The sequence below is a fragment of the Scyliorhinus canicula genome, chromosome 22 (genome assembly GCF_902713615.1).
Source record: "Scyliorhinus canicula chromosome 22, sScyCan1.1, whole genome shotgun sequence".
Lineage (NCBI taxonomy): Eukaryota > Metazoa > Chordata > Chondrichthyes > Carcharhiniformes > Scyliorhinidae > Scyliorhinus > Scyliorhinus canicula.
In genome coordinates, this window is record NC_052167.1 from 17,962,799 (window position 1) to 17,988,513 (window position 25,715).

Here is a 25,715-nt window from a genome sequence, read left to right on the forward strand (position 1 = left end):
CAGGAAAGTGGGCCAAGGTGGCATGCCCTTTCGGAGGGTCGGTGCAGACTAGATGGGCTGAATGGCTTCCATCTGCACTGCAGGGATACTAGAATGAAAAAAAGATCTGCAATTCTTTCCCACCTTTTATATCCTCAGAATGTTTCAAATAGATTCATCTCTAATTAATGACTTTGGAAGTGCAGCCACTCTGATTATGCAGGCCAAAGGGACAGTCAATTGGCACACAGGAAAATCCTCCAATCACCAAATGATTTCAATTGTTTGCGGGATTGGCTACGCACTCATTGGGCTCCTCTTTAAATAGTATTGTCCATCTGAACATGGTCTCGATTTAAGATCTCACCTGACACCTGTGGCAATGCAGCACCCTCTCAGTCCTCGACTGAAGTCTCAGTTTAGGTTACATATTCGAGTTCTGGAAGTTGGTCTGAGCCACATCGAGTTCTTTCGTCATTCTGCAGACATCAGTCAGATCGTCCCTCCATCTATATTCCAAGAGAAAATAGGTCAGGTTCATGCAACCTTTCTCGTCATTTAACCCCGAGCAACTTGCATCTATGTAGCGCCTCTAGCGTAGGAAAATATCCCAAGATGCATCACATGAACACAATCAGGCAAAAAATAGGCAGTGATTTGTCTCAGCTGTGTTTGAAAATGAAAATGAAAATGAAAATCGCTTATTGTCACGAGTAGGCTTCAATGAAGTTACTGTGAAAAGCCCCTAGTCGCCACATTCCGGCGCCTGTCCGGGGAGGCTGGTACGGTTTCAATTCTGGGTGGAACTCCCTCAGTGGTACTGGAGACAGGTGGGGGTGAGGGGGGGGGGTGGGGTTGGGGGATATGGGGGGGGGGGGGGGGGGGAATATGGTAGGAGGCCCAGAAATTGGTTTCATGCCGGTGTGAATTCACAGCAGGACCTTCCGCTATGGTCAGTAAACCCACCAGAGGCCGGTGGGAACCTCATTTGCATCCTGTCAATGGATGCAGGTGAAAGTCTGACCCTCCCCCCCCGCCCCCCCCCCCCCCCCCCCCCCCCCCCCCCCCCCCCCCCCCCCCCCCCCCCCACACACCAGATTCTCTGCGATGTTGTCGGGAGAACACATTTGCCGTGCGCTGTCGGCGCCCGCTTCAACAATGCCTGGGGCTGCCTCTGAAGTTCAGGATGAAGGTCGCCTGTAATCCTGGAACACCACAGCATTGGGTGGTGGGAGCATCTGCAGGTGGACCTTCCAGTTTGGGCGTCCTGGAGCTGGCCTATCTTCCAGCCTCGGAATGTCCCTGGAGATCCATCTTCGTTCGAAGGCCTCGAAGGTCTCCCGGAAACCTATCTTCATTTCCCACAGGTTGACCTTCTTTCTTCAGTAATGGGCTGGTGATGTTGGGCGCCTTTTCAATGTGGCACCTGGACACGTTGAGGGACACCACGCCATCCAGGCCTGACCCCCAACTGAGTACGGCGTAAAACATCCGGGTGGATAATTAATGAGGTGGGGGCTGGACGGTTTGCCGCGTTTTCCCGCCTGCCCAGACAATAGGAAACGCTTCATATTCTCGTCCCCCCCCTACCATGGGACTTAGTCTTGCAATGTGAGAATTCAACTCAATGTCTCTTTCTACTGCCATGGAGGGGCACTTCCATTGAACAATCCTTTTGTTTCCTGTCAAATGTGATATAAGTCTTGTGGAGTTGCATAATTAAATTAATCTTGGTAAGTCTCCAATGCCCTGTCCGAGGGAGGATGCTTTACCCTAAGTGCATGGGCTGTGTTTGTTAACCTACTGGACCGCCTGGCCCCCTAACTGGGGAGAGGCCCAGTCTAATTAGCCTCGTCTGTCAATGGAAGGACAAATTTTCAGAAGAAAGAACTGTTTTGAAAACAATGACACAAATCAAATTTTGATTCATAAGTGGAATGTGCAATTAATACTGATGAAATGGAAACAATCAGTTAATCTTCATTAGAGCAGACAGTTATAGCTTGCAATACGGACCGTGTTATCAATGCGCCTCAGCGCTGTACGCAGTTTCAAGGTTATTTATGCCCCGGTTGAAGAGAGTGAAAGGGTATCTGTGAATTCAATTTTTTTAAATGTTGGTGATACTGGAAAAAAAAAACTGGAGTTTATTCCATCCAACTGGCCTGCTTTTTTCCAATTGTAGAATTGTCTCTTCTTTTTTGGGGTGATGCATGCATCCTGAAATGAAATGAAATGAAAATCGCTTATTGTCACAAGTAGGCGTCAAATGAAGTTACTGTGAAAAGCCCCTAGTCGCCACATTCCGGCGCCTGTTCGGGAGGCTGGCACGGGAATTGAACCGTGCTGCTGGCCTGCCTTGGTCTGCTTTAAAAGCCAGCTCTTTAGCCCTGTGCTAAACCAGCTCCTGAGCGATAACGTTGAGGGGTCTGTCCTTTGTACTCATTCCGTCTGCTATCTGGTATGCAGCTCACACCAGCACTGGGTCAGGAGTGAGTCTGATAGAGGACAATACCTGAATTCCTCTTCATCTGGGGTGGGGGTTGAGGCCATAACAAATGGATTTGCGAGAGCATTTCCAGAGCCTGGAGATGCAGATTAGAAGCGAACGAATGCTCTTCTTCACAGGAAGAATGCACAGGCTGACATGGCTCCGACTGTGGACTCGCATGGTTAAAAAATAAATGGGAGCAATGTATCAGATTATCACAGGACATTGCCCAGCCTTGCATTTCTTTAGCCTTGTTTCATTGGGGCTGAGCCTAGTCTAGTTATTGGGAAAGAAGGCAAATGTAATCACCTTGCCACTTTTTGATAAACTACCATCCTGGGTATTCCCTTTCCATCCAATAAAAAGTTGGGATGGGGGTGGATTCTTTCCAACTGCAGAGCTACATTTAGGCTGGAAATAATTTGAAATTGTGACATCTCAATCAGTGGAGGCTGTGCTGTACAAAGCTCTCCAAACTACCCAACATGAATGTGAAAAGTTGTGTGTTCCTTGCCCTTCTGGTCGGGGTAGCCTGCATCAACTTCTCCTGGGGTAAGTGACCATTACTTACTTAATTGCTGATATGCAGATTACGATGGGAGAACCCGATTATTAGTATTCCGAACACATCGCTGCTTATTCGCAGTGTGAATTGAAAATTGTGCTCTGTGTGAAAAGGAACAGATGATGAGAAGCAAACGTATAATATCAAAGTAACGCCATCACAAAAGGTTGAGAAAGAAAGCTGGTTGTTGTAAAAATTGTTTTCAGTCAACGAATTTTCTTGTGCGCATCCAGATTCCGTACTTTTCTAAAAAGAGAAACTTGGAAGCTTCTACGCTGCGTCTCGGTTCCCTTACCTGTCTTTAATGGCACCTCCAGAGAATGAGGGACAGATATATTTTGCATCCCCATTTAGATAACGTTTGATACTTTTTCAAACTTTATTGTTCTCGCATCAACTTCCAGCGCAGTCTTTGAATAACATACTAAATTATTTTGGCACCTCTTGTTACACTTTGAAAGTTTTAAAATAAATTGTTCAATTAGTTTTTTTTGAAACTATGCTTTACTAATGACCTGGCTTTTGGAATGACTGGATTTGTCTGTCTATCTGCATTGCTGTTCTCGCTTATAGTGAAAGGATTTGTGTTTTCTGAGGGGGATGTTCACTATCTCCAGCCCGGATGACCTTCAGAACAGTTTGTTGCTCAGGTGAATTTTAGTGACCCGTCTCTGCTGTGACGATGAAGATTCTAGGGTCTGTCTAGCCAGTGATGGGATTGTCATGTGTGGGAGAGGATCCATTTTGAGTGGCAATGGTACTTGCCATCTGAATGAAGGGGAACACTCCATCCCCGAGGATCATTGCTGCTTTTTCGATCTGCTTATTGAATGGCCATCCTTAAACAGCGAGAGAAGTTCCACTTACTTCAACTCTTCTCTCTTTTAAAAAAAAACCCGCTTTTTCAATGAAGCAACTGAAAAATTCAACAGTTTTGTCACGATTTGCTGATCAATTTCTTAAAGCGTCATCCAGTTTTAAAATATGCAGCGAGGACAAACTTGGGGTAAAGGCGGCGTGAAGCCATTTAGCTGTCACCATTTTTTCTTGCAGAGTAAAATTTTAAATGCGGAAGATGTTTTGTCAGCATTGGAAACCTGGCGATGCCCAGTGAGATTCATTTCTTTTGGCAAATTGATGATTTAATCGTGCTTTCAGTAATGCTGTAAGGGAAACAGACAACATTTCCACGGGGTGGGGGGTGGGGTGGGATGATAGCATCTCATTAACATTAGATGGGTAATTTCATGGATTTACAATGCTTGTCCAGCCCAAATTTTAAATATATAATGACAGCGAGCAGGGCAGCCTGCCCCACAGACTCTTAAAATTACCTCTTAGGTGAGCACAATACAGCACGTACTGCATTTGCTTAAAGGCGAGGTCAACATTATATCACCTCAAGCTTCCCTGGGCAAGTTGACAGTGCAGTAAATTTTCGAAGCGGCTTTTAACATCGATTCTGGCGCGGTGCAGGGAGGCGAGTCTCCTTGTGTGAAATGTGTCACTGCCCCTTGATGTACCGGTCGTTCTTCCAGGCTGCAGCTTTGAGAACGTTTGCAGTCTCTGAATGAACAGAGCACGGCGATGTAACTGGCCACCTGGATTGTCGAACTAGTGCCTAAATTACCCGGATGTCTCACGATATCTGCAGCCTGTTCCGCCCACTCTGCTTGTTTGCTCTCAAAATCTATTCTGTTTGCTCTTCTCTTCATCTTCCCCTTCATGGAAAAATTGTAGAGTTGACCTGCTCTTTCCTCCACCGTGGAATAACGGAGTATTGAACAAACTAAGGGGCAATTTAGCACGGTCGATCCACCTAAGCTGCACGTCTTTGGACGGTGGGAGGAAACCGGAGCACCCAGAGGAAACCCACGCAGACACGGGGAGGACGTGCAGACTCTGCACAGACAGTCGCTCAAGGTCGGAATTGAACCCGGGTGCGAACCACTTTGCCGCCTGCTGACTTTTATCCATTTGAGTCAGTGGCCTGAAAATTGGGATTTTCCTATGAAAAGAGGTTAAGTAGGTTTGACCCGTGCTCATTAGAGTTTAGAAGAATGAGAGGAGATCTTCTTGAGACATGTAGAATTCTCAGGGGGCACGACAGTGTAGAGGCTGAGACAGAGATGAGGAGGAATTTCTTCTCTCAGAGGGGAGTGAATCTGTGGAATTCTTTACTGCAGAGAGCTGTAGAGGCTGGGTCTTTAAGTATGTTCATGGCCGAGAGAGACAGATTTTTTATCAGTGAGGGAATCGAGGGTTATGGGGATAAGGTGGGAAAGTGGAATTGATGATTATCGTATAAGATCAGTCATTATCTATTTGAATGGTGGAACAAACTCGATAGGCCGAATGGCCTCCTTCTGCTCCGACATCTTATGATCGATGGGTGGGTTCTATTTACAGGCACGGATTCCAACCTGTTGAATTTTCCCATATCCACAGGCTTCAGGTGATTGAGAGTTCCTGGGCACAGAATCAGGAAAACGTCCTCCTTTATTTTCACAGCGGAATTCCCACTGTCGGTAACTCCTGTGGAATTTTTGCAGCATTGTCACGACTGGGGAATAATGCTGTTCTCTTGATTTTTTATGCACCACACATGTTGTAATGTCTCTTTCGCAGTATTTTAGTGGTTTTGTTCTGTCAGCTGACCAAAATGAGTTCTTACACAACTCCCCAGCTGCCACACCTTTACGGTATTTATTTTACGCTGTTTCGCATTTAGTATGACTCCCGCAACTCAAAATTCTAGCCACAGGAACCAGGAAAGATCCTGAGGCTTTCATGGGATAGAGGACAAAACTTGACTTCCTCCGTCACTTCAAATAGGCTTAAAGTTGAACAGTATTTAAGACCATAAGGCATAGGCTGGAATTTGCCAGCCGTTTACGGAGCGGGTTTGCAAGGAAAATCCCACCCATTGGTGCAGAAGTGGGCCATTCTGTCCATCGAATCTGCTCCGCCATTCAATGAGGTCATGACGGATCTGATGTAATGATCCTCAGCTCCACTTTCTGTCACACTGGGGGAAGCGGGGCGGAGGGTGGGGAGGGGGGAGAAGATTCTCCGCTCCCGTCTGCCAGAATTGGGAATCCCAATCGGGCAGAGAATCCAGCATCGGCCCAAAAATGGGATCGGTGGTGGGCAGCAAACCCATTCCTAATTTCTGGACCTGCCCCCTCAACCACAGTGGGCTTCCCGTCCCTTGCCGAAGGGAACATGCAAACAGCTCAACTGCTTTCATCCGAATGCGATTAATGGGCTAGAAGCCCGAATATCCATCACCCTCCCATCCCTGTAATTCTCCGACACCCTCCCCCCCCCCCCCCCCCCCCCCCCCCACCCAGCAGGAACTCCACCGGGTGGGCTCTGGTGCGAGTATTGACAAGCGCTGTCCTGGCGCGATGGAGCCCGAGGGAGATCAAGGCGATTAGTTCATTGCTCATCCCCTCTGCCACCCCTAGGCTTCAAAGGGAGGGCTCCTCCAAGGGTCCTGGGTGGAGGGTGGGCTCACGTTGGGGGTTGACCTCAGGACCCTTCCCTGGGATATACTGCCCCTTCTCGCGCTAGGCCACCTGAAGATCTCAGGCAACGCTCTATTCCAAATGAACTGTTGAAACGTTGAAGTTTTAACACTCTGAACTACCGGAGAAGATCAGGAGCCAATCTGTACAATAATGAAAGTAATAACAATTTAACTCGTCTATTTTGATGTGTGGCAGTTGGAATGCACTTTGCCAGTTCCAAGTACCACGTACTGACTAAAGTAACGAATGTAATTCTCAAGAGCTTGCTTTAAGGGTTTGGTTTAGCACAATGGGCTAAATAGACATAAGGGCAATTTAGCATGGCCAACCCACCTAACCTGCTCATCTTTGGACTGTGGGAGGAAACTGAAGCACCCGGAAGAAACCCACGCACACATGGGGAGGATGTGCAGACTCTGCACAGACAGTGACCCAAGCCGGGAATCGAACCTGGGACCCTGGAGCTGTGAAGCAATTGTGCTATCCACAATGCTACCGTGCTGCCCCTTAATGGCTTGTAATGCAGAACAAGGCCAGCAGCGTTGGTTCAATTCCCGTACCAGCCTCCCCGAACAGGCGCTGGAATGTGGTGACTAGGGGCTTTTCACGGTAACTTCATTGAAGCCAACTTGTGACAATAAGCGATTATTATTAATATTTGTATTAAGTTTCTGTCAATGCTTACGGATGAAAGCGTCCTTTCTAAGGTGGGATATGAGTGTAGGGGCATTCTGTGCACCTGCGTTCAGAGCACTAATGCTTCCATACATCAGATCCCTGACATTTTCGCCACTGCTTTGCTTCATCCAACTGGGAATGGTCCAAACTCGCTGGAATCAATCAACTTGCAAGTTTTCACGAAGAAAGATTGTGTTGAAGAATAGGTGGACAGCCACTCAATCAGTGTGTAATTCATCCCTCAGGATCTCGGGTTCAATCGGTGCTGAGCAATTAGACCTTCACGAGGATGGTGGGTTGGGGCTGCGGAGGGAATAAACAGTCTTTGGTATCTGCTCTTGATCGCCGTCCAGAGAAAAAGAAACATGTGTGAGACAGGTCAGACGATGACAAGATTGGATTGAACTGTGAGTCTCTCGGACGATGAAGAATGCTGACACATCTTACTGAACTTAAACACCAATAACAAGGATACAGGGAGGGGAGCGACACACGCTGAATTGTTCCAGGCATGATTCTGTAACAATACTTACTGTCAATGTCAATCCTGCCACTTACTTAATCGTTTAAGCTCCTGAAACGTTTTTATTTTACGCTCTATCCTGAGAGAGGTGCTAAAAATCATACCCAAAGAACATTGGGATTTCAAAAATCTTCAAAATTTCTCTTCATCATTTTCAAACTTAAAACAATGAGAGAAAACAGTCTTTGGAACATCGCGAATCGCATTTGCAACCCAGATGTACTGCTAACTTGCCAAGGATGTGTGTGGCTTGAGGAGACGGAGAGATTTATAATTTTAGAGTTTTTCAGCCGTTTGTTATTGAAGCTATACAAATGCGTAACATTAATTCTTCGCAGTCTGTCTTGAGACAGATTTTTGTATGAGGACCATTGAAGGCCAGTGGAGCCTGCGGGAGCGCTATACTGGATCGGGAATATCTAAAAGTTGGTCACTTTGTGTCCCTGAGCTTCGATTCATGATCTGGCAAAGAAGATCATTGATGAGGGAGATGATAAACGGTTAACAGTTGGTACATTGCATTTGCCTTTTTATGTATTTTTTCATGTCGCATTGAAATGAAATGTTTACTGCTTTAAGTTGGACCTCCAAAAAGGGACATTGATAAATTAGGGTTTGATTTTGCTCACTGGGATCCTTTCCAAGGGAGTATGCTACAACTGCCAGAAAACATACAAACCAAACTCTTAACACAATCACTATAGGCTGACCTCCAATGTTATTTAAGCTTGGATCATGACTGATAATGAGCAGTGCTTCAGAGCTGTATGGCATGCAATGGGAAATTCAGCTACAAGATGTCTTTGAACAACAGATGTTTGAATTCCAATTGTTGGGGTGAACTTTGTCTTTCAGTAATTATAACTCGCCTTCCCCCTTCATCAGGATCTAATGTTCAAAGGCATCAAAGTAATATCTAGCTTTCAGTTTCCACGAGCCATTCTCGACATACCCCAAATGCTCAGCTTCTGTTGGAGATGTTGACGAATTGACAAAGCTCTTTCCAACAGGTTTAGCTGATTTACCAAACTTCAGTCAACACAACAAATCACCAAGACATTGTTAGATTTGAAGTCAAACTGACAGCATTTCCAAGGTCGATTAGAACATAGGACATAGAACATACAGTGCAGAAAGAGGCCATTCAGCCTATTGGGTCTGCACCGGCCCACTTAAGCCCTCACTTCCACCCTGTCCCCATAACCCAATAACCCCTCCTAACCTTTTTGGATGCTAAGGGCAATTTATCATGGCCAATCCACCTAACCTGCACGTCTTTGTACTGTGGGAGGAAACCGGAGCACCCGGAGGAAACCCACAAACACACAGGGAGAATGTGCAAACTCTGCACAGACAGTGATCCAGTGGGGAATCGAACCTGGGACTCTGGCACTGTGAAGCCACAGTGCTACCCACTTGTGCTACCGTGGTGCCCATTAGGATTAGGACTGTGCAAATGCATCACCCTTTTCTGGGAGAAGATGAGGACTTGAAATGAGGTTGATTCATCCACAGGTCATTTCCATTAAATATGACCCATCTGCGGGGCACCTTGTCAATGTTAATGTCAGTGTCGCCAGAGTCAGAGGACCATAGGCTGCCCTCTTCTTTGAGAGCTGACTGGTGGCGGTTTAACCTGAGGGTCGCCACACTTCAGGCGAGGGGCAAGGTTGCGAAGGCGGGGTCTTCATGAATAACCTCGGCCGGTACGGGAATGGAACCCGCGCTGGTGGCATCGCTCCGCATCACGAACCAGCCTTCTAGCCAACTGTGCTCACCAACCCTGCTCAGCACAGACTGAGATCGTCACTGTACAGGAACTGTGAGCAAGGACAGCGAGCATTGCTCTCTTCTCTCAGCTCAGCCTCCTCCCATCTCAGCTGGTCACTGATGTCTTCAGTGTCACCTTCCACGTCCCTGACCTCTACCATTAAGAGGGGCAAGGGAACATGTACCCCTCCAAGTCATTCACCATTCTGATTTGGAACCTTATCGCCATTCCTTTGCTGTTGCCGCGCTGAAATCTCGGACCTCCCTTCCTAACAGTACTTTAGGTGTAGCTGCACCATTTGGATTGTGATACAAAAAAGTCGTTCACCACCTCTTCTAAAACGCAATTAGGAATGGGCAATAAATTCTTTATTAGTGTCACAAGAAGGCTTACATTAACACTGCAATGAAGTTACTGTGAAAAGCCCCTAGTCGCCACACTCCGGCGCCTGTTCGGGTACACTGAGGGAGAATTCAGAATGTCCAATTCACCTAACAAGCACGTCGTTCGGGACTTGTGGGACGAAACCGGAGCACCCGGAGGAAACCCACGCAGACACGGGGAGAACGTGCAGACTCCACAGACAGTGACCCAAGCCGGGAATCGAACCTGGGACCCTGGAGCTGTGAAGCAACAGTGCGAACTGCTGCGCCACCATGATATATTACTTCCTTTAAAGTTTTCACAATTAGTAATGTAATCCAGTCATTTTATTTGTTAATTATTGTAAACAATGTAAGTACACACAATACTATTATACATTTCTTCCTTTAAAAAGATATCCTTTGTTGAAGAAAATGTGAAGTTTGGAAACTTTAAATATCCAGTTTATTATTGTCGATTTAGCTTCATACCCAAAAAGGTGGTGCAAATAAAACTTGACTTAGTTGGATATTCTGGTTGTAAGGAATGTTGTAGCCTTATTCCTTGGGCGGCCTGGGAGCACAGTGGTTAGCACTGATGCTTCACAGCTCCAGGGTGCCAGGTTCGATTCCCGGCTTGGGTCACTGTCTGTGTGGAGTCTGCATGTTCTCTCCGTGTCTGCGTGGGTTTCCTCCGGGTGCTCCTGTTTCCTCCACAGTCCAAAGTTCTGCCGGTTATGTGGATTGGCTGTGCTAAATTGTGTCCAAAAAAAAAAAGGTTAGGTGGGATTACTGGGTTACAGAAATAGGGTGGAGGTGTGGGCTCAAGTAGGGTGCTCTTTGCAAGGGCCGGTACAGACCCCATGGGCCAAATGGCCTCCTTCTGCATGATGATTCTAAATGATCCTTCTAAATGATACTGAGTCGCAACAACTAACAGCCTTTCTGATACAGTGCGGCAAGTCTGTCTGTGAAAGGAATGCTTTGGACCCGAGTTGTGAGTGACAGGAGTACAATTTACATTAGATGCAAGGGAAAGATTTCTGCCCTGCACCATTTGTAGCAGTGTTGCACATGCGGTTTGCCTTTAACAGTGTTTATTTTTCTTTCTTTCTCTCGCTACCTCTCGTTTCCTGCCTCGCCAGGAAAACCATCGTCAATAATTAACAGATGCAAGTGCCGAGGTGGCACCACTCGACTGAGCCCCAACAGCATTCAAAAACTGATGATCCTTCCGATTCCAAACTGCCCCCTGCAAATCATGTAAGTTCCATGGATGCATCGATTCAAATATTTTATACGTATCTTTACTGCAGCTATCACTTAAATTAACAAAAATGTTATGTTCAATCTTCTCCTCACTCGTTCAGTCCTGAAGAAATCAACTCCTGGTTGGTCCAATGGCGTCACTTGACAGCGAGCCAATTGCAGATGATATCACCATTGACCCAGTCCTCACATAGGTGTTCACACGTACATTATCTGTTGAGTTTTCCAGCTCCAGGCCATCTGACTGACCAGTGCAGGAATGTTGGGGTGAAGTGCAATGCTGCCACTTCACATTGTCTTGAGTTGAGTCATTGGAAGACTCTTGTGGTCAGGTAAATGGATCACTGCCCTGTGCTGAGCTGGCCTCTCTCGCCTGAGGCTCAGTACTCCTGGGAGAAATCAGCCAGGGCAGGTTTAAGGTAAGGGAGCAGGAGCTTTTGGGGGGGGGGGGGGGGGGGGGGGGGGGGGGTTGAAAGAAAAACCAGAGGGTGGTGGGAATCAGGAACTCACTGCCTTAAAGGGTGGTAGATGTGAGAACCCTCACGATGTATAAGAAGCATTTAGATGAGTATTTGAAATGCTTCCGGATACAAGGCTATGGACCAAGGGCTGGAAAATGGGGTTTGAAAGAGAGGTGCTTGACGGCCGGCACAGACACGATGAGCGAAGGCTCTCTTTCTGTGCTGTCAAACTCTATAACTCCAGGGCTCCCACTTTTGAGGCTTAGCCAATGAGTACGGCTTTTGAAAATGTGCATGGGTCGGTGTCAGATATGGGGTGGAATTCTCCCATCAAGAAGTGACTAATAGCCATTTTGGGCAGGAAAATTGGGACAAATCGTGCCGGTTATTCTGCCACGATTCCCATCACCATCATCCCACACTTGTCCAATTGTTTGGAGCCAGGGATGGTCTGTGCCGAAACTGTGATGTATGGGACCCGAAGATGCTGGCAGGGTTGGATGGCCAGAGATTGGGGCATCCTTTAAAAATAACCCGACAGCGCCACCCTTCTTTCTCACCAGCAAAGACCTCCCCTTCTTCTCGCTGGCAAAGAGCCTCCCTCCCCCAGTTGTTGTCATCAGGCCACTCTTCCAATTCAGTGACACTCCATTGTGGGGGGCGCCAAAGGCCCCTCACCTTTAATAATCTTTATTGTCGGGCAGCACGATGGCGCAGTGGATAGCATTGCTGCCTCAGGACGTCTAGGTCCCAGGTTCAATTCCGCCTCTGGGTCACTGTTCTTTGGGAGGACACCTGCATCAGTAACCCTCAGGCGCTCTTTGAGGAAGCGAGGGTCGTCTGTCCGCTTCACCTCACCTCCCTCCCGATCCGGTTCCACCTGCCTCACACTCGAGGCAGAGAGTCAAAAGGCGGAAGAGGCCTCATCATCGCGGGAGCGATGCCGATGACTCGGATCGAAGGGCAGGGCGGGGAGGATTGTTGCAACCCTTACAAGGCCCACGGAGTATGGTCGATTGATCTCCCTGTAGAGTTTTGCGGAGTTTGAGTTCCCCTATTAAGCGGGACCAGAGTTCCCGATGGTCCCGGGAATGGGACGATAGTGTTGTACATCATGGCTGTGGCTTCTTTTCTGGTCAAGAATAAGCCTTTGTTTTGCACAGCCTGGCCTCCACGGGAGGTATTACATCCAGCGTAAATCAACAGAAAAGGGCTGAGAACTGGAAACTGGATGGTATAGTGGAGGGGGGGGGGGGGGGGGGGTTCTCCAGTCCCTGAGCCCCGTGTTTCTTGGCGGCGCGCGATCGCTGGCAGCGAGATTCTCTACTCCCGCCACTTGTGAATGGGATTTCCAATTGAAGCCACCCCATAACGTCGGGAAACCCACGGGCTGGGGGGGGGGGGGGGGGGGCTGCTACCGGCGCGTTCAGAGAATCCCAACGGCTGGAGAATTCAGGCCAACATCTTTTAATTTTTGATTTGATTTACCCGTGCACCGAGGTACAGTGAAAAGTGCACACAGTCCTGACAGATCGTTCCATCCATGAAAAAACATAGGACATACGATAGATAGACAATGTAAATACTTCGACTCAGTCATTGAGTGAGGCATACGGAGTGTAGTCCTACTCAGTAGAGAAGATAGAATTAGAATAGAACAGTACAGCACAGAACAGGCCCTTCAGCCCTCGATGTTGTGCCGAGCAATGATCACCCTACTTAAACCCACGTAACCCGTATACCCGTAACCCAACAATCCCCCCATTAACCTTACACTACGGGTAATTTAGCATGGCCAATCCACCTAACCCGCACATCTTTGGACTGTGGGAGGAAACCGGAGCACCCGGAGGAAACCCACGCACACACGGGGAGGACGTGCAGACTCCACACAGATGTGTGGAGAGATCAGTTCAGTCCATAAGAGGGTCATTCAGGAATCTGGCAACAGCGGGGAAGAAGCTGTTTTGGAACCATAATGTACCATTTGTAATCCTTTCTTGGTGTTCAGCATTGATATGTGTTGAAAAAGTGTTCAGTCTGCTCGGACTCTCAAAGCTCTGGAGGGATGGTTTACGCAGACTTTCCTACTGATGGTGGATTTAGGATGCAGCCAATTTGGCTCCAGCTGTGAGACTGCTGGGCACTGGCCACACACATGAAGCACCCGGGAATGTAGCTGAAAATGGGATGGAATTTTGCCAGCACCATAATAGCTCGGTCCAAATTGAGGCAGATCATTAAAGAATATGTTTTAACACTTGGGGAGCTTTCTGTAAGAGTGCTTCACAGCCCAGTACCAAAACCTCCGAGGCCCTCTTCCTGTCATTGGCAGGTGATAAGAGTCAACGCCATTGCTGCCATGACTTACCATGGGATCGATGCCCACACCTCCAAACCTCAGCCGCCCGCACCCTAACTTGCACCAAGTCCTGTTCACCACTGTGCTCACTGACGTAGTGGTTAGCACTGCTGCCTCATGGCGCTGAGGCCCCGGGTTCGATCCTGGCCCCGGGTCACTGTGCGTATGCAGTTTGCACATTCTCTCTGTGTCTGCGTGGGTCTCACCCCCACAACCCAAAGACGTGCCGGGTAGGCAGATCGGCCACGCTAAATTGCCCCTTAATTGGGAAAAAAAAAGAACTGGGAATTAAAAAAATCCTCGTCCTGGTTGTCAAATCCTTGCAGATTACCTCATCCTACCTCCCTTATCTCCTCCAGCCCTTCCACCCTCTCTGAGGTCTCAGCATTCCTCCAATTCCGTTCCTGGTTACAATTTCCAATTTTAATTGCACCATTGCCGATGGTACCGAACCGCTGTAACTGTTCCGAAGCTTCTCCGTGTCTCGACCTCCAGTCGCCACATTCCGACGCCTGTTCGTGAACACAGAGGGAGAATTCAGAATGTCCTATTCACCTAACCTGCACATCGTTGGACTGTGGGAAGAAACCGGAGTACCCGGAGGAAACCCACGCAGACACGGGGACAACGTGCAGACTCCACACAGACAGTGACCCAAGCTGGGAATTGAACCTGGGACCCTGGAGCTGTGAAGAAACTGTGCTAACCACTGTGCTACCGTGCTGCCCTAAAGACTCCACATGAATTGTTGAGGGATGCTGAGAGAATAGCAAAATGAAAGTAGCTGTAATAAAAGGAGGATGGGAACAAAGAGAGGCTTAACTCCTCATGCGTCATGAAGAGCTGAAACGAAGAGCTGGCTTGTGCGAAGCTGAGAAGGGGAATAAAGCTGTTGTTAACCTGGACTGTGCAAAGCAGGACGTTCCACAGGGGAAAAGACAGCCAGCTATCCCTCCAAGAGGTGCTCCATCAAAATACGATCGCTCTACGAGGAATGAAGTCCACAGCGACTGATGGATCAAATGAAAGAGAACAACAACATCCCATAATTTATAGTTCCTCTGCATTTCTCGACTCCAGGGGCTTGGAAAAGATACAAGGCAAATTGAACGGAGAGAACCAGGTCCTTGAAAGGCAGCTCAGTTATTTCAGATCTGCAAAAAAAAAAATGTGGGCGATGGCAGAATCATTGATTGTTGGGTGTTTTTTGGGTATCCAGATGCTGACATGTGGAAATGCCAACCTGTGCTAATGGGCAGTGCCCTCTACCCCCTTCGACCCTCCCCCCAGGGCTATACTGCCCTCCGCCCCACCCCTGCTCTGGAGCGAACCCCTCGACTGCTTCATGCCTGGCCAAGCCTGTTGCTAACCTTGCCGACAGGATGTCGCGTCAGCAAGCTATGAATATTTAGTGAGGGGGAGGGGGTTCATTTGGCAAGGGGGGCCACTAATAAATGTGGAAATTCATTAAAATGAGGCTCCCGCCCTTTGTGGGCATGGTCCTGCCAGCGAGAGGCGGGGAAATCAGGTAACCCGATATCTCCAGCGAGAATCTCACTTCCTGATTTTCACAAGATTCTCCGCCCTCGCCACAAATCCCACGGACGGCAATTGCGGGCTCAAGATTCCGCCCTATTATATTTTCCAGAAAATTCAGGGTCAATCTATTTCACTTCAAATGACTTAGGGCGCGATTCTCCGCTCCCCACGTGGCGTGGGAGAATCGCGGGAGGGCCCCCCGACAAAATTCACGCCCCCGCGATTCTCCCCCCCCCCCCTCGCTCGGAAGAATCGCCGCTCACCGTTTTTCACAGCGAACGGCGATTCTCCGACCCGGATGGGCCGGGCGGCCTGTCGTTCGGGACCATTTCACGACGGCGGCAACAACACCTGGTCGCTGCCGTGGTGAAACGGGTGAGATATGCCCGTTTGGGGCTTGTGGGGGGGAGTACAGGGAAAAGAACACCACGACTGTGCTCGGGAGGGGACAGGCCCGCGATCGGTGCCCACCGATCGTCGGGCCGGCATCTCAATCGGACGCACTATTTCCCCTCCGCCGCCCCGCAAGATCAAGCCGCCACGTCTTGCGGGGCGGCTGAGGGGAAAGACGGCCACCGCGCATGCGCAGGTTCGAGCTGTCAGCGTCGTGACATCAGCCGTGCATGCGAGGGTTGGAGCCGGCCAACCTGCGCATGCGCGGCTGACGTCATTAGGCGCGCCGGCCGCGTCATTCTCGGCGGGACGCCCTCGTGGCCGAGATTTACGGAGCGCCACTCCTAGCCCCGCCGGGAGGGGAGAATAGGGGGCGAGGAGCGGCCTCTGAGGCCATCGTGAAACTCGGCCGACTTCACGACGGCCCTCCCGATTTTTCCCGGGAGCGGAGAATTCCGCCGTTACTCTTTGAAGTGTAACGACTATTATCTACACTGATCCACAGCTGTAATCATTGCTGAAAAGAGCGACTGCCAATCAGAATTGACCTGGAAAACAACCAGCACCCCTTCTCTTCTGTAGCATAAACTTGTGAATCTTTGAAATTGGGCATTCTTGCATTTGTCCTGAAGAGTGCAAGATGAAAAGCTTTGACAACATGTCTCTTTTTATCAATATGTAAGTTCTGTAATACGACTGCACTAAACCCGTACCATTCCTCAATGGACTTACTTGAAGGGAAGTCAAGAGCTTTGTCAGAACCAATTCCACGAAGTGCGACCGCGCCCATGGCTTCATGGACAATAAACCTCACACTGTGTCAGCTGGTCAATCAGCGAAGGGTGGTCTCTTGTGTGGATCAGCTGATCCAGGAGATGATGAGATCATGGGCAGATTGAAGGCCAACCTGCAGTGCCAATGACTGGAGGAGGAACGTTGGGAAAACTGGCTTGTCAGGGGCGGCAACAGGGACGGTCAGCCTTCAGCCAACTTCCTGAACTTGGGCAGACAACTGCCACGGGAATGTGCTCAGCTTTCTGCTTTGCTCCGTCAGGAATTTCTGCTTCCATTCCACGGAGCGCAGGATCAGCGATGAGGCTGACATCTGGAACTACTTACCCTATCCTGCCTCCCAATTGGTTGGCACTAGGAACACCTTTGTTTAGCTAGATGTCTGAGTGGATTGTTTATTTGGGTTGATGGCGAGGGTGTTGACTTTGTTGCTTATTTATTGTTGTGGGTGAATGCCAAATTGCAAACTATCCTCACTTCTGTTCATAGTCTATTAGGGAATGTTAGAGGTTTGTTTATAATACACTTAATTCCATTGCACTGCTGCACAATAAGGAATAGGGTTTAAAATCAGTGAAAAACATGTTTCACGCCACTAGTTTATTCTAGTTATCCTATACATTCATGTCCATTTAGCTTCTTTGCTGTAACCATTAAGATTCAAAATGCTCAAGGTAAAGATTTAGAAATCATGCTTACTATCCCTTTGTGCTTTCACAAAGAATCATTTGAAAAATTTCCACAATTTTGATAATGGAGCAAAGGTGGAGCGGCACAACGGCACAGTGGTTAGCACTGCTGCCTCACAGCGCCAGGGACCTGGGTTCAATTCCGGTCTTGGGTGACTGTGTACTGTGTTTGTACGCTCTCCCCAAGTCTCCGTGGGTTTCCTCTGGGTGCTCCGGTTTCCTCCCACAAGTCCAAAGATGTGCAGATGAGGTGGGGTTACGGGGATAAGGCGGGGGGTGAGTAGACCTAGGTGGGCGGCTCTTTCGGAGGGTCGGCGTAGACCCCATAGAACCATAGAATTCCTACAGTGCAGAAGGAGGCCATTCGGCCCATCGAGTCTGCACCGACTTTCTGACAGAGCACAAAGACTGGGCCTACTCCCCCGCCCTATCCTCGTAACCCCATCTAACCTCCAATGGCCACTAAGGGGCAATTTAGCATGGCCAATCGACCTAACCTGCAAATCTTTGAACTTGAAGGGCTGAATGGCCTCCTTCTGCACAGTGGGTATTCTATGATTTGATTCAATGATTTTAAAAGCTGAGTATATTCCATTGTGTTGTTATGAATGCTACATGCATAGAGCCCACTTAACAAGAAACCGTATGAGTAGGTTCTTCCCGGAGGTGGAGGACAGATGTGAACGGTGCCAAAGAGGCCCGGCCAACCACGCCCACATGTTCTGGTCTTGCCCCAGACTTGTGGAGTACTGGACAGCCTTCTTCGAGGCTATGTCCAAAGTGGTGGGGGTGAGGGTGGAGCCATGCCCGATAGTGGCGGTCTTCGGGGTTTCAGACCAGCCAGATCTATTCCTGGGGAGGAGGGCGGACGCCCTTGCCTTTGCCTCCCTGATCGCCCGCCTTAGAATCCTGTTTGGCTGGCGGTCAGCAGCACCGCCCAGAGCTGCAGACTGGCTGTCCGACCTCTCGGAATCTCTCCAAATGGAGAAAATCAAATTCGCCATCCGGGGGTCAGACGACGGCTTCCACAGAACGTGGGAGCCATTCATGCAACTGTTCCGGGACCTGTTTGTGGCCAACGTACAAGAGGAAGAATAGTCGGGTGGCCAAGAATCAGGGGAAAATGGACGGGAATCGGGGGAAGGTAGCATGGATCATCTAAAGTGATTAGTCCCACTTTGTTGGGCTATGCTGGATACCCCGGTCCAGGGAATAATCCCGGTGTTTGAACCAATGGACATTGATGCTCTCTGCTACAAATTCCTTCCGTTCTTGGCTACTATTCAAGAGAAGTATCTCATTGGCTGTGGAGAAGTTAGGGATATCTTGAGGTTGTTAAAGATGACCCAAAGGGAATGCAGCTAATTTCTCGCATGAACAATGAATATTGTTGAGGGCGGATGAGCAGGCAGGGGAGTGGGGAGAGGGGGTGGGGGGGGGGCATGTTCATTTTTGCTTTGGATGTGAAGAAGGGGTTGAAGGGGGTGAGCACTGTCGGGAGGGGTGGGTGGAAGCTGTGCAGTGTTCTGAGTGACCGGGACATTTTGAAACTCTGCTTGTCAATCATCTGAAGGTAGACGCTAAGGGGCATGTGTCCAGCTCATGATGAAAAAGGGGGCTTGGCGCTGCTGTAAGGGACACTTCACCAGAGCACCCGGAGAAAACCCACGCAGAGACGGGGAGAACGTGCAAACTCCACATAGACGGTCACCCGAGGCCGGACTTGAACACGTGTCCCTGGGAGGAAGTAGTGCTAACCATTGTGCCACCATACTTGCTGCTGAATTCAAACCAAGGAGGGGGGAGCCTATTACTCCAATGTAAAAAAGGGAAGTAAATCTAAGTCAACAGTGGGTGCTCCTGTTCCACAGTTGACCAGAAGATCTGGGTCAACATGTTCACAAGTAACTCACAATACAGAACAGACTCAATAGTCTTCACCTGCCCCATTCCTCACATGTTTACATATATGTTCTCATTGAGAGCTTGTGGCATAGGTGGATTATAGTCGGAGCAAGATGTTAGTGAAATCAGAATCATCTGCAATCCTCAATATTTTCCATGCAGCTTGTGTTACATGAGGTGTGGCATTTCCATTCTCTGCCCCAATGTTGCTGTTCTGCAGTTAGTTCTGTTGATTTCCTGATCGGGCTATGAAACTGGAAAACCTCCGCTGACTGAAACAAAGCCAAGCTGATGGGAGATTCCCAAGAGCTACGCCCATTCATCCTTGAAATTCCCTCTTGGGTGCCACTTGGGATTCCCTCTAGCATTGTTGGCAAAGTAGATACCAACGAATGGGGGGAATTCCTCTCTGCAAGTCCGGGGTGTGTGCAGATACACATCCTCCCTGGTCCCTGAGATTCAATGGGGGATTTATCAGTGATTTACCTTCTCTCCCGTGTTAAGCATCTAACCCACTTTGTTCTTTCGTTTGACAGAGCCACTTTGAAGATCAACGGTGACCAGATCTGCATTCACCCCAGAACAAGATGGCTCCGTTTTAGAAATAGACACCAGTAAGGACACAAAACCAGGCGGTTTCCTTCAAATCATTTGCAACTGCATTGCCCCTCACGTCAACAATGTGATCGAGTGCACTGATAAGAAGCTGTTACATTTATCAAATGAAATGTCCATTTATGATATATTTAAAGTTGTGCACATCCACTGCATTTCCTGTAAGCGTAACACTTACTTCCTGTTACATTGGGTGGGATTTTCTAGTCCCGCCTACCCCGAGATTGGAAATCACCCCCCTCCCCCCCCCCACCCCGAGGTCAACGAACCTTTTAATGGTCCGTGAAAGTATCCATCCCGCCAAGATTTAGACCACCATTGCTGTCACTGCAATTGACCGCGAAACAATAGTTATTCCTGCGGCAAGAAATTTGTTTCTGGGCATTTTGTTTCCCAGTGGAGACAATAAAACAAAGAAGCGAGGTTCAACTTTGTCGTTGCTAATCTTCATCTTAATCCGCGGGGACACACCCCCTCCCCCTCTCCTGTGTAAAATCATTGCCATGTGGAAATAACAGGAATGATGGCAATCGTCTCATTTCGGTTCAAGAGCTGCTTTGGCTTAGGCCCCTCAATGAACTTCCACTCTCGTCTGTGCGACGGGTGGAGTTGAGCAATTATTCCGGGAACAGATTTCCATGTAACAATAGGACACCACAAATCTGAGAAAGCAAATGAATTTACAGCCCGCTGCTTACTGTTGCCTATAATTAACTTAAGAACATACAAAATAGGAGCGGGAGGAGGCCGTTTGGCCCTTGGAGCCTGCTCCGCCATTCAGATAGATTATGGGTGATATTACTGAGGCCTCAACTCCACTTTCCCACCTGTCCCTCAAAACCCTTGACACCCTTTTGTCTCACTCAGCCTTGAATACATTCACAGGCCCAGCCTTCATTGCTCTCTGGGTTAGAGACTGCCACAGAGTAATGACTCTGAGGGAAGAAATTCCTTTTCATCTAATTCTTAAATGGGAGGCTCTTTATTTCGAAACGGTGCCTCTAGTATTAGAATCCCCCATGGGGGAAATATGTCCCCAGCATCACTCCTTGGAATCAGTGATTACGGGGATAAATGTGACGGTATCCACTTTGGTAGCAAAAACAGGGAGGCAGCTTATTATCTGAAGAGCTATAGATTGAGAGAGGGGAATGTGCAACGAGGCCTGGGTGTAGATGCAGGTGCAGCAGGCGGTGAAGAAGGCAAATGGTACATTGACCATCTTTGCGAGCAGATTCGAATACAGGACAGGGGTGACTTGCTGCAATTATACAGGGCCTTGGTGAGGCCACATCGGGAATAGTGTGTGCAGTTTAGGTCTCCTTGTCTGAGGAAGAATGTTCTTGTTCCAGTGGAAGTGCAGCAAAGGTTTACCAGACTGGTTCCTGGATTGGTAGGGCTGATGTATGAGGAGATATTGAGTCGGTTTGGATTATATTCGCTGGAGTTCACAAGAATGAGGGGGGACATCATTTTAACCGGACTAGGGTGGATGCAGGCAGGATGTTCCCGATGGCAGGGGAGTTCAGAACCAGTGGTCACAGTCCAACGATACGAGGTAAACCATTTAAGACAGAGATGAGGAAACATTTCTTCACCCAGGGAGTGGTGAGCCTGTGGAACTCGCTATCATAGAAAGCAGGTGAGGCCATGTTTTCAAGAAGGAGTTAGATAAAGCAATTGGAGTTAAAAGGATTAAAGGATCATGTTACTGAATTGGATGATCGGCCATGATCATAATGAATGGCGAAGCCGGCTCTGTTGTGTTATGTTATTGATAGTAACATAAGCTGCCACTTGATGTAGGCTCTGCTGAAAGATGCTCCAGACTCGGAGATACGTTTAACGTATTTATTGAACGATTAACAATTCTCCTAAATGAGTTTGACACTCTGCTAATCTGCCTCTCTTGTAACTCAGTCTATTTCGCTAACTATACATGCTTGCTCTCGACCATGTGCTAGGGTGTGATGTTGCTGTTCATCAACCCTGTCTTACTCTCTAGGTCTCTGACGGTGGAAGAGGCAGAGCCTGTGTGCCCTGTCCTTTTTATATGGGTCGTGTAGTGCCCCCTTGTGGTAATGCCACCTCTGGGTGTCCTGATTACCCATTGGTTGTGTCCTGTTCTAGTGACCCATTGGTTGCGTGTCTGCATATCATGACATCTCTGGTGCTCCCTCTAGTGGTTACTTAGTTGTAGTGTATTTACATTAATCCCTTGTGTATGTACAGTGATGCATATCACTACTGGCTCGAAGGGTCGAATGGCCTCATCGTGCTCCTATTTTTTATGTTTTTATGAAGCTTATATGTTTCAATAAGATCATCTATTGTTCTTCCAAACTCCAGTGGGTATAGTCCCAACCTGCTCAATCTTTACAGACCCTTCATCCCAGGAATTAGCTGAATGAAGCTTCTCTGAACTGCATCCAAAGAAAGTATATTTCTCCTTAAATAAGAGACCATGTGTACCCAGTACTCTCGATGTGGTGTCACTCACACCCTATCCAGTTCAAGATTCCCCTACTTTTCTCCTCCATTTCCCTAGCAATAAGGTACATTTGAGGCCAATATAATCAAGCAGAAAGACTTTAAGGCAACGGCCAACAACGTTTTCATCTTAGAATACGAAGGGAATCTGAATTCATCACATTTTGCAAATTTGCAATGTTTTGGAAAATGAATGTAGTTCAAATTAGTAGATTTCTGAAAGACAGAGGAGTCAAGGTTTATGGGAGTGTGAAGGGAATAAAGGAACATCCATTTGAGACCACAACCAGATCAGCCTTGATTTTATTGAATGGTGGAACAGACTTGAAGGGCTGAATGGCCACTCCAGCTCCAAAATCCTATGTTCCTGGTATCTGATGGGTCACCGCAAGTACAATGCAAATAGAGGGCTGTATCTTTTGGACTCCCCCATCTCTGGGCTGTATTTCTCGTTGAGAGGGGAAACCGATGGCTAATCTACTGTCTTTCCACCCACCCCCAATCTGTTCCGATTAAATCCGCTGAAGTTGGTAGCCACCCTGGCCAACAAACTCCTTCGCCCCCGCCAACTCCCCAATCCCTTTATGCCCAAACCCAGGACTTAACTGGATCCGGATGCTTTGCCGACTTGCAGTCCCAGCAGCGCCCACTATGAGTTCTGGCGCTGCTGAGACGGCAGGCATCTAGTCTCACTTTCACTCATGTTTCGCTGCAGCCGTGTTCAACATGGGTCAACTACGCCTGACATTACATCATATTTTACAGTGTGTGATAATTACTGAGCCATGCATTAGGTTCCTTTTAGCTCCATGAAGTATTACTCTCCCTCATTTTACAGATATGTTATACATTGGTCTATATGGGAAGCTATTCGCCTGTATTTCCTCCCTCCACCCCCTGCTAACATCTGGCTGGGGCTTCCTTCTGGATTAACCAGTGACATTCAATGTGTCTGTTGGATGGACAAATTGAAAGAGTACTCAAATGGCAGAGATTTGCCACGTATTTACTTATTTGGGCCTTGGTGCCTGGTGTGGTTGTGGCAATGGAGGAGGTAGGTTTAAATTTAATACACAAACATCGGCACCCAATTCCGTTTCGCCAGTGGCCTAGCGTCCTCCGAGGCTTGACGCAGTGACCCCTGGACTGAGGTCAGGAGTTCACCATGGCAGCATCGGCGCTGAGGGTGTAGCCCAATTCTGGCTGAAGGGGAAGGCCCAAGCCTGGTGCCTCTGTTTGTTATTTTTAGTGTCAAAGACACACTCTGCGGGATTCTCCGTCGGCGGGACCCTCTGCTTCGCCGGCAGCGCACCCACGCCCGGGCCTGGGTTGGCCACAATGGGAAACCCATTGGCCGGTTGCCGGAACGGAGAATCCCGCCCACTTATTTCCTTCTGGGGAAAATGGTTGGGGAACTGGTGGAAGAATTCCTGTGCTGATAATCAGCCCGTTGAACTGCGAATATTTTTAAAAATTCAGCGTTGCTGGCTGTGCCCATCCCTGATTACCCGCGAGGGGGTAGTTCAGAGTCAATCACAATTAGGGCAGTACGGTAGCATTGTGGATAGCACAATCGCTTCACAGCTCCAGGGTCCCAGGTTCGATTCCGGCTTGGGTCACTGCCTGTGTGGAGTCTGCACGTCCTCCCCATGTGTGCGTGGGTTTCGTCCGGGTGCTCCGGTTTCCCCCCACAGTCCAAAGATGTGCAGCTTAGGTGGATTGGCCATGATAAATTGCCCTTAGTGTCCTAAATTGCCCTTAGTGTCCAAAATTGCCCTTAGTGTTGGGTGGGGTTACTGGGTTATGGGATGGGGTGGAGGTGTTAACCGTGGGTAGGGTGCTCTTTCCAGGAGCCGGTGCAGTCTCGATGGGCCGAATGACCTCCTTCTGCACTGTACTTTCTATGCAAGTCACAAGCCTGTGGGTTTGGAGTCACACGTAGGCAAGGTCGGGCAAGGGGCGGCAGATTTCCTTCACTAAAGAAAATCAGTGAACTGGATGGGTTTTTACAACAATCGACCAATGGTTTCATGGTCGTCACTAGGCTTTTAATTTCTCCATCTGCCGTGGTGGGATTCAAACCGGGAGCATTACTCTGGGTCTCTCGATTGCTCGTCTAGCGACTACACCACTGCCTTCCTTTAGCTTCTCCCATGGCCAAGAAGTCCTGGCATTGGACTCAATCCAGATCCTCTGGTCCAGAGGTAGGGACACTCTACTGCGCCACAAGACCTTCTTACTGCCTCGCTATAGGTGTCCTTTTTCCACATAGATACGTCCAGAGTCCCACTGTTTAAATAATGCTGAGGAGAACCTAATTAACAATCTAAACGAGAGAGCTAAAGTTAATGTTGCTTGAGGCGTCTTCGTCCCAATAATCATAGCAAACGTGGCACACAAGGCTGTTGTTAATGAAACTCTCCATTACTTTTCAGGAAATCCATGATGTGAAGGTAACAAGCACGTGCTGATCGTGCGTGCTGATGAGGCAAAAGAAAAATGTGACACCCTTATGTATTCCACGCAGACTGCCATCACGCACAGAATATTACCCAGTAACCAGTTGTTACGTAGTGATATAGTTTACAAGCTGAATGTTTATAGCAATACATTGTGAATTATGCTTTAAGGTTCACCGTGACAACCGCCTTTATTAGCCTTTCATCTATGTCACGTCAACCTTATGTCTGAACCTTTGAAAAGAAACATATGAAGCTAAGCGTGTGCATCGCAATTGAAAATGAAAATCGCTTATTGTCACGAGTAGGCTTCAAATGAAGTTACTGTGAAAAGCCCCTAGTCGCCACAATCCGGCACCTGTTCGGGGAGGCTGGTACGGGAATCGAACCGTGCTGCTGGCCTACTTTCAAAGCCAGCAATTTAGCGTTGTGCTAAACAGCCCCTGGTTCAATTGGTTCAATCCTGTGGGGTTCAAAAGCTTCCAATGCGACACTGCAACTTTCTGCTGTTACCTATTAATATGCATGGGTCTGACTGCCCAACAGCTTCAATAACACAATCCAACTTTACGTGCAAAATGAACACCTTCTGCTTCATATAATCTCAAGGATGCACTTATTGCATAACAGGCTGGGATTGTATGGACCTCCCTCCCCATCCCCCACCCCCCCACCCCCCCACCCCAGTCCTGGCTGTGACCGGTGGGAATCTGATGCCAATGTGGCTGTATTCCCTGGAGAGGCGTTGGACTCCCACCAGGATCTCAGCTGGAGACGGGCGGGATTCAAGTTTAATTCGCAAGGGACATAGGTTACCAGCACACGGGTTGACATTTGCA

The 25,715-nt window shown here is 48.4% G+C and overlaps 1 protein-coding gene across 1 annotated transcript; it reads left to right on the forward strand.

Moving 5' to 3' along the window:
- Positions 1-2,796: 2,796 nt before the first annotated feature.
- LOC119956138 (stromal cell-derived factor 1-like) lies at positions 2,797-24,911 on the forward strand. The gene is made up of 4 exons (XM_038783044.1): positions 2,797-3,022; positions 11,048-11,165; positions 19,849-19,926; positions 24,853-24,911. Exons 1-4 carry the CDS (start codon positions 2,956-2,958, stop codon positions 24,866-24,868), a joined length of 279 nt encoding a protein of 92 aa, XP_038638972.1. The 5' UTR covers positions 2,797-2,955; the 3' UTR covers positions 24,869-24,911.
- Positions 24,912-25,715: the final 804 nt, after the last annotated feature.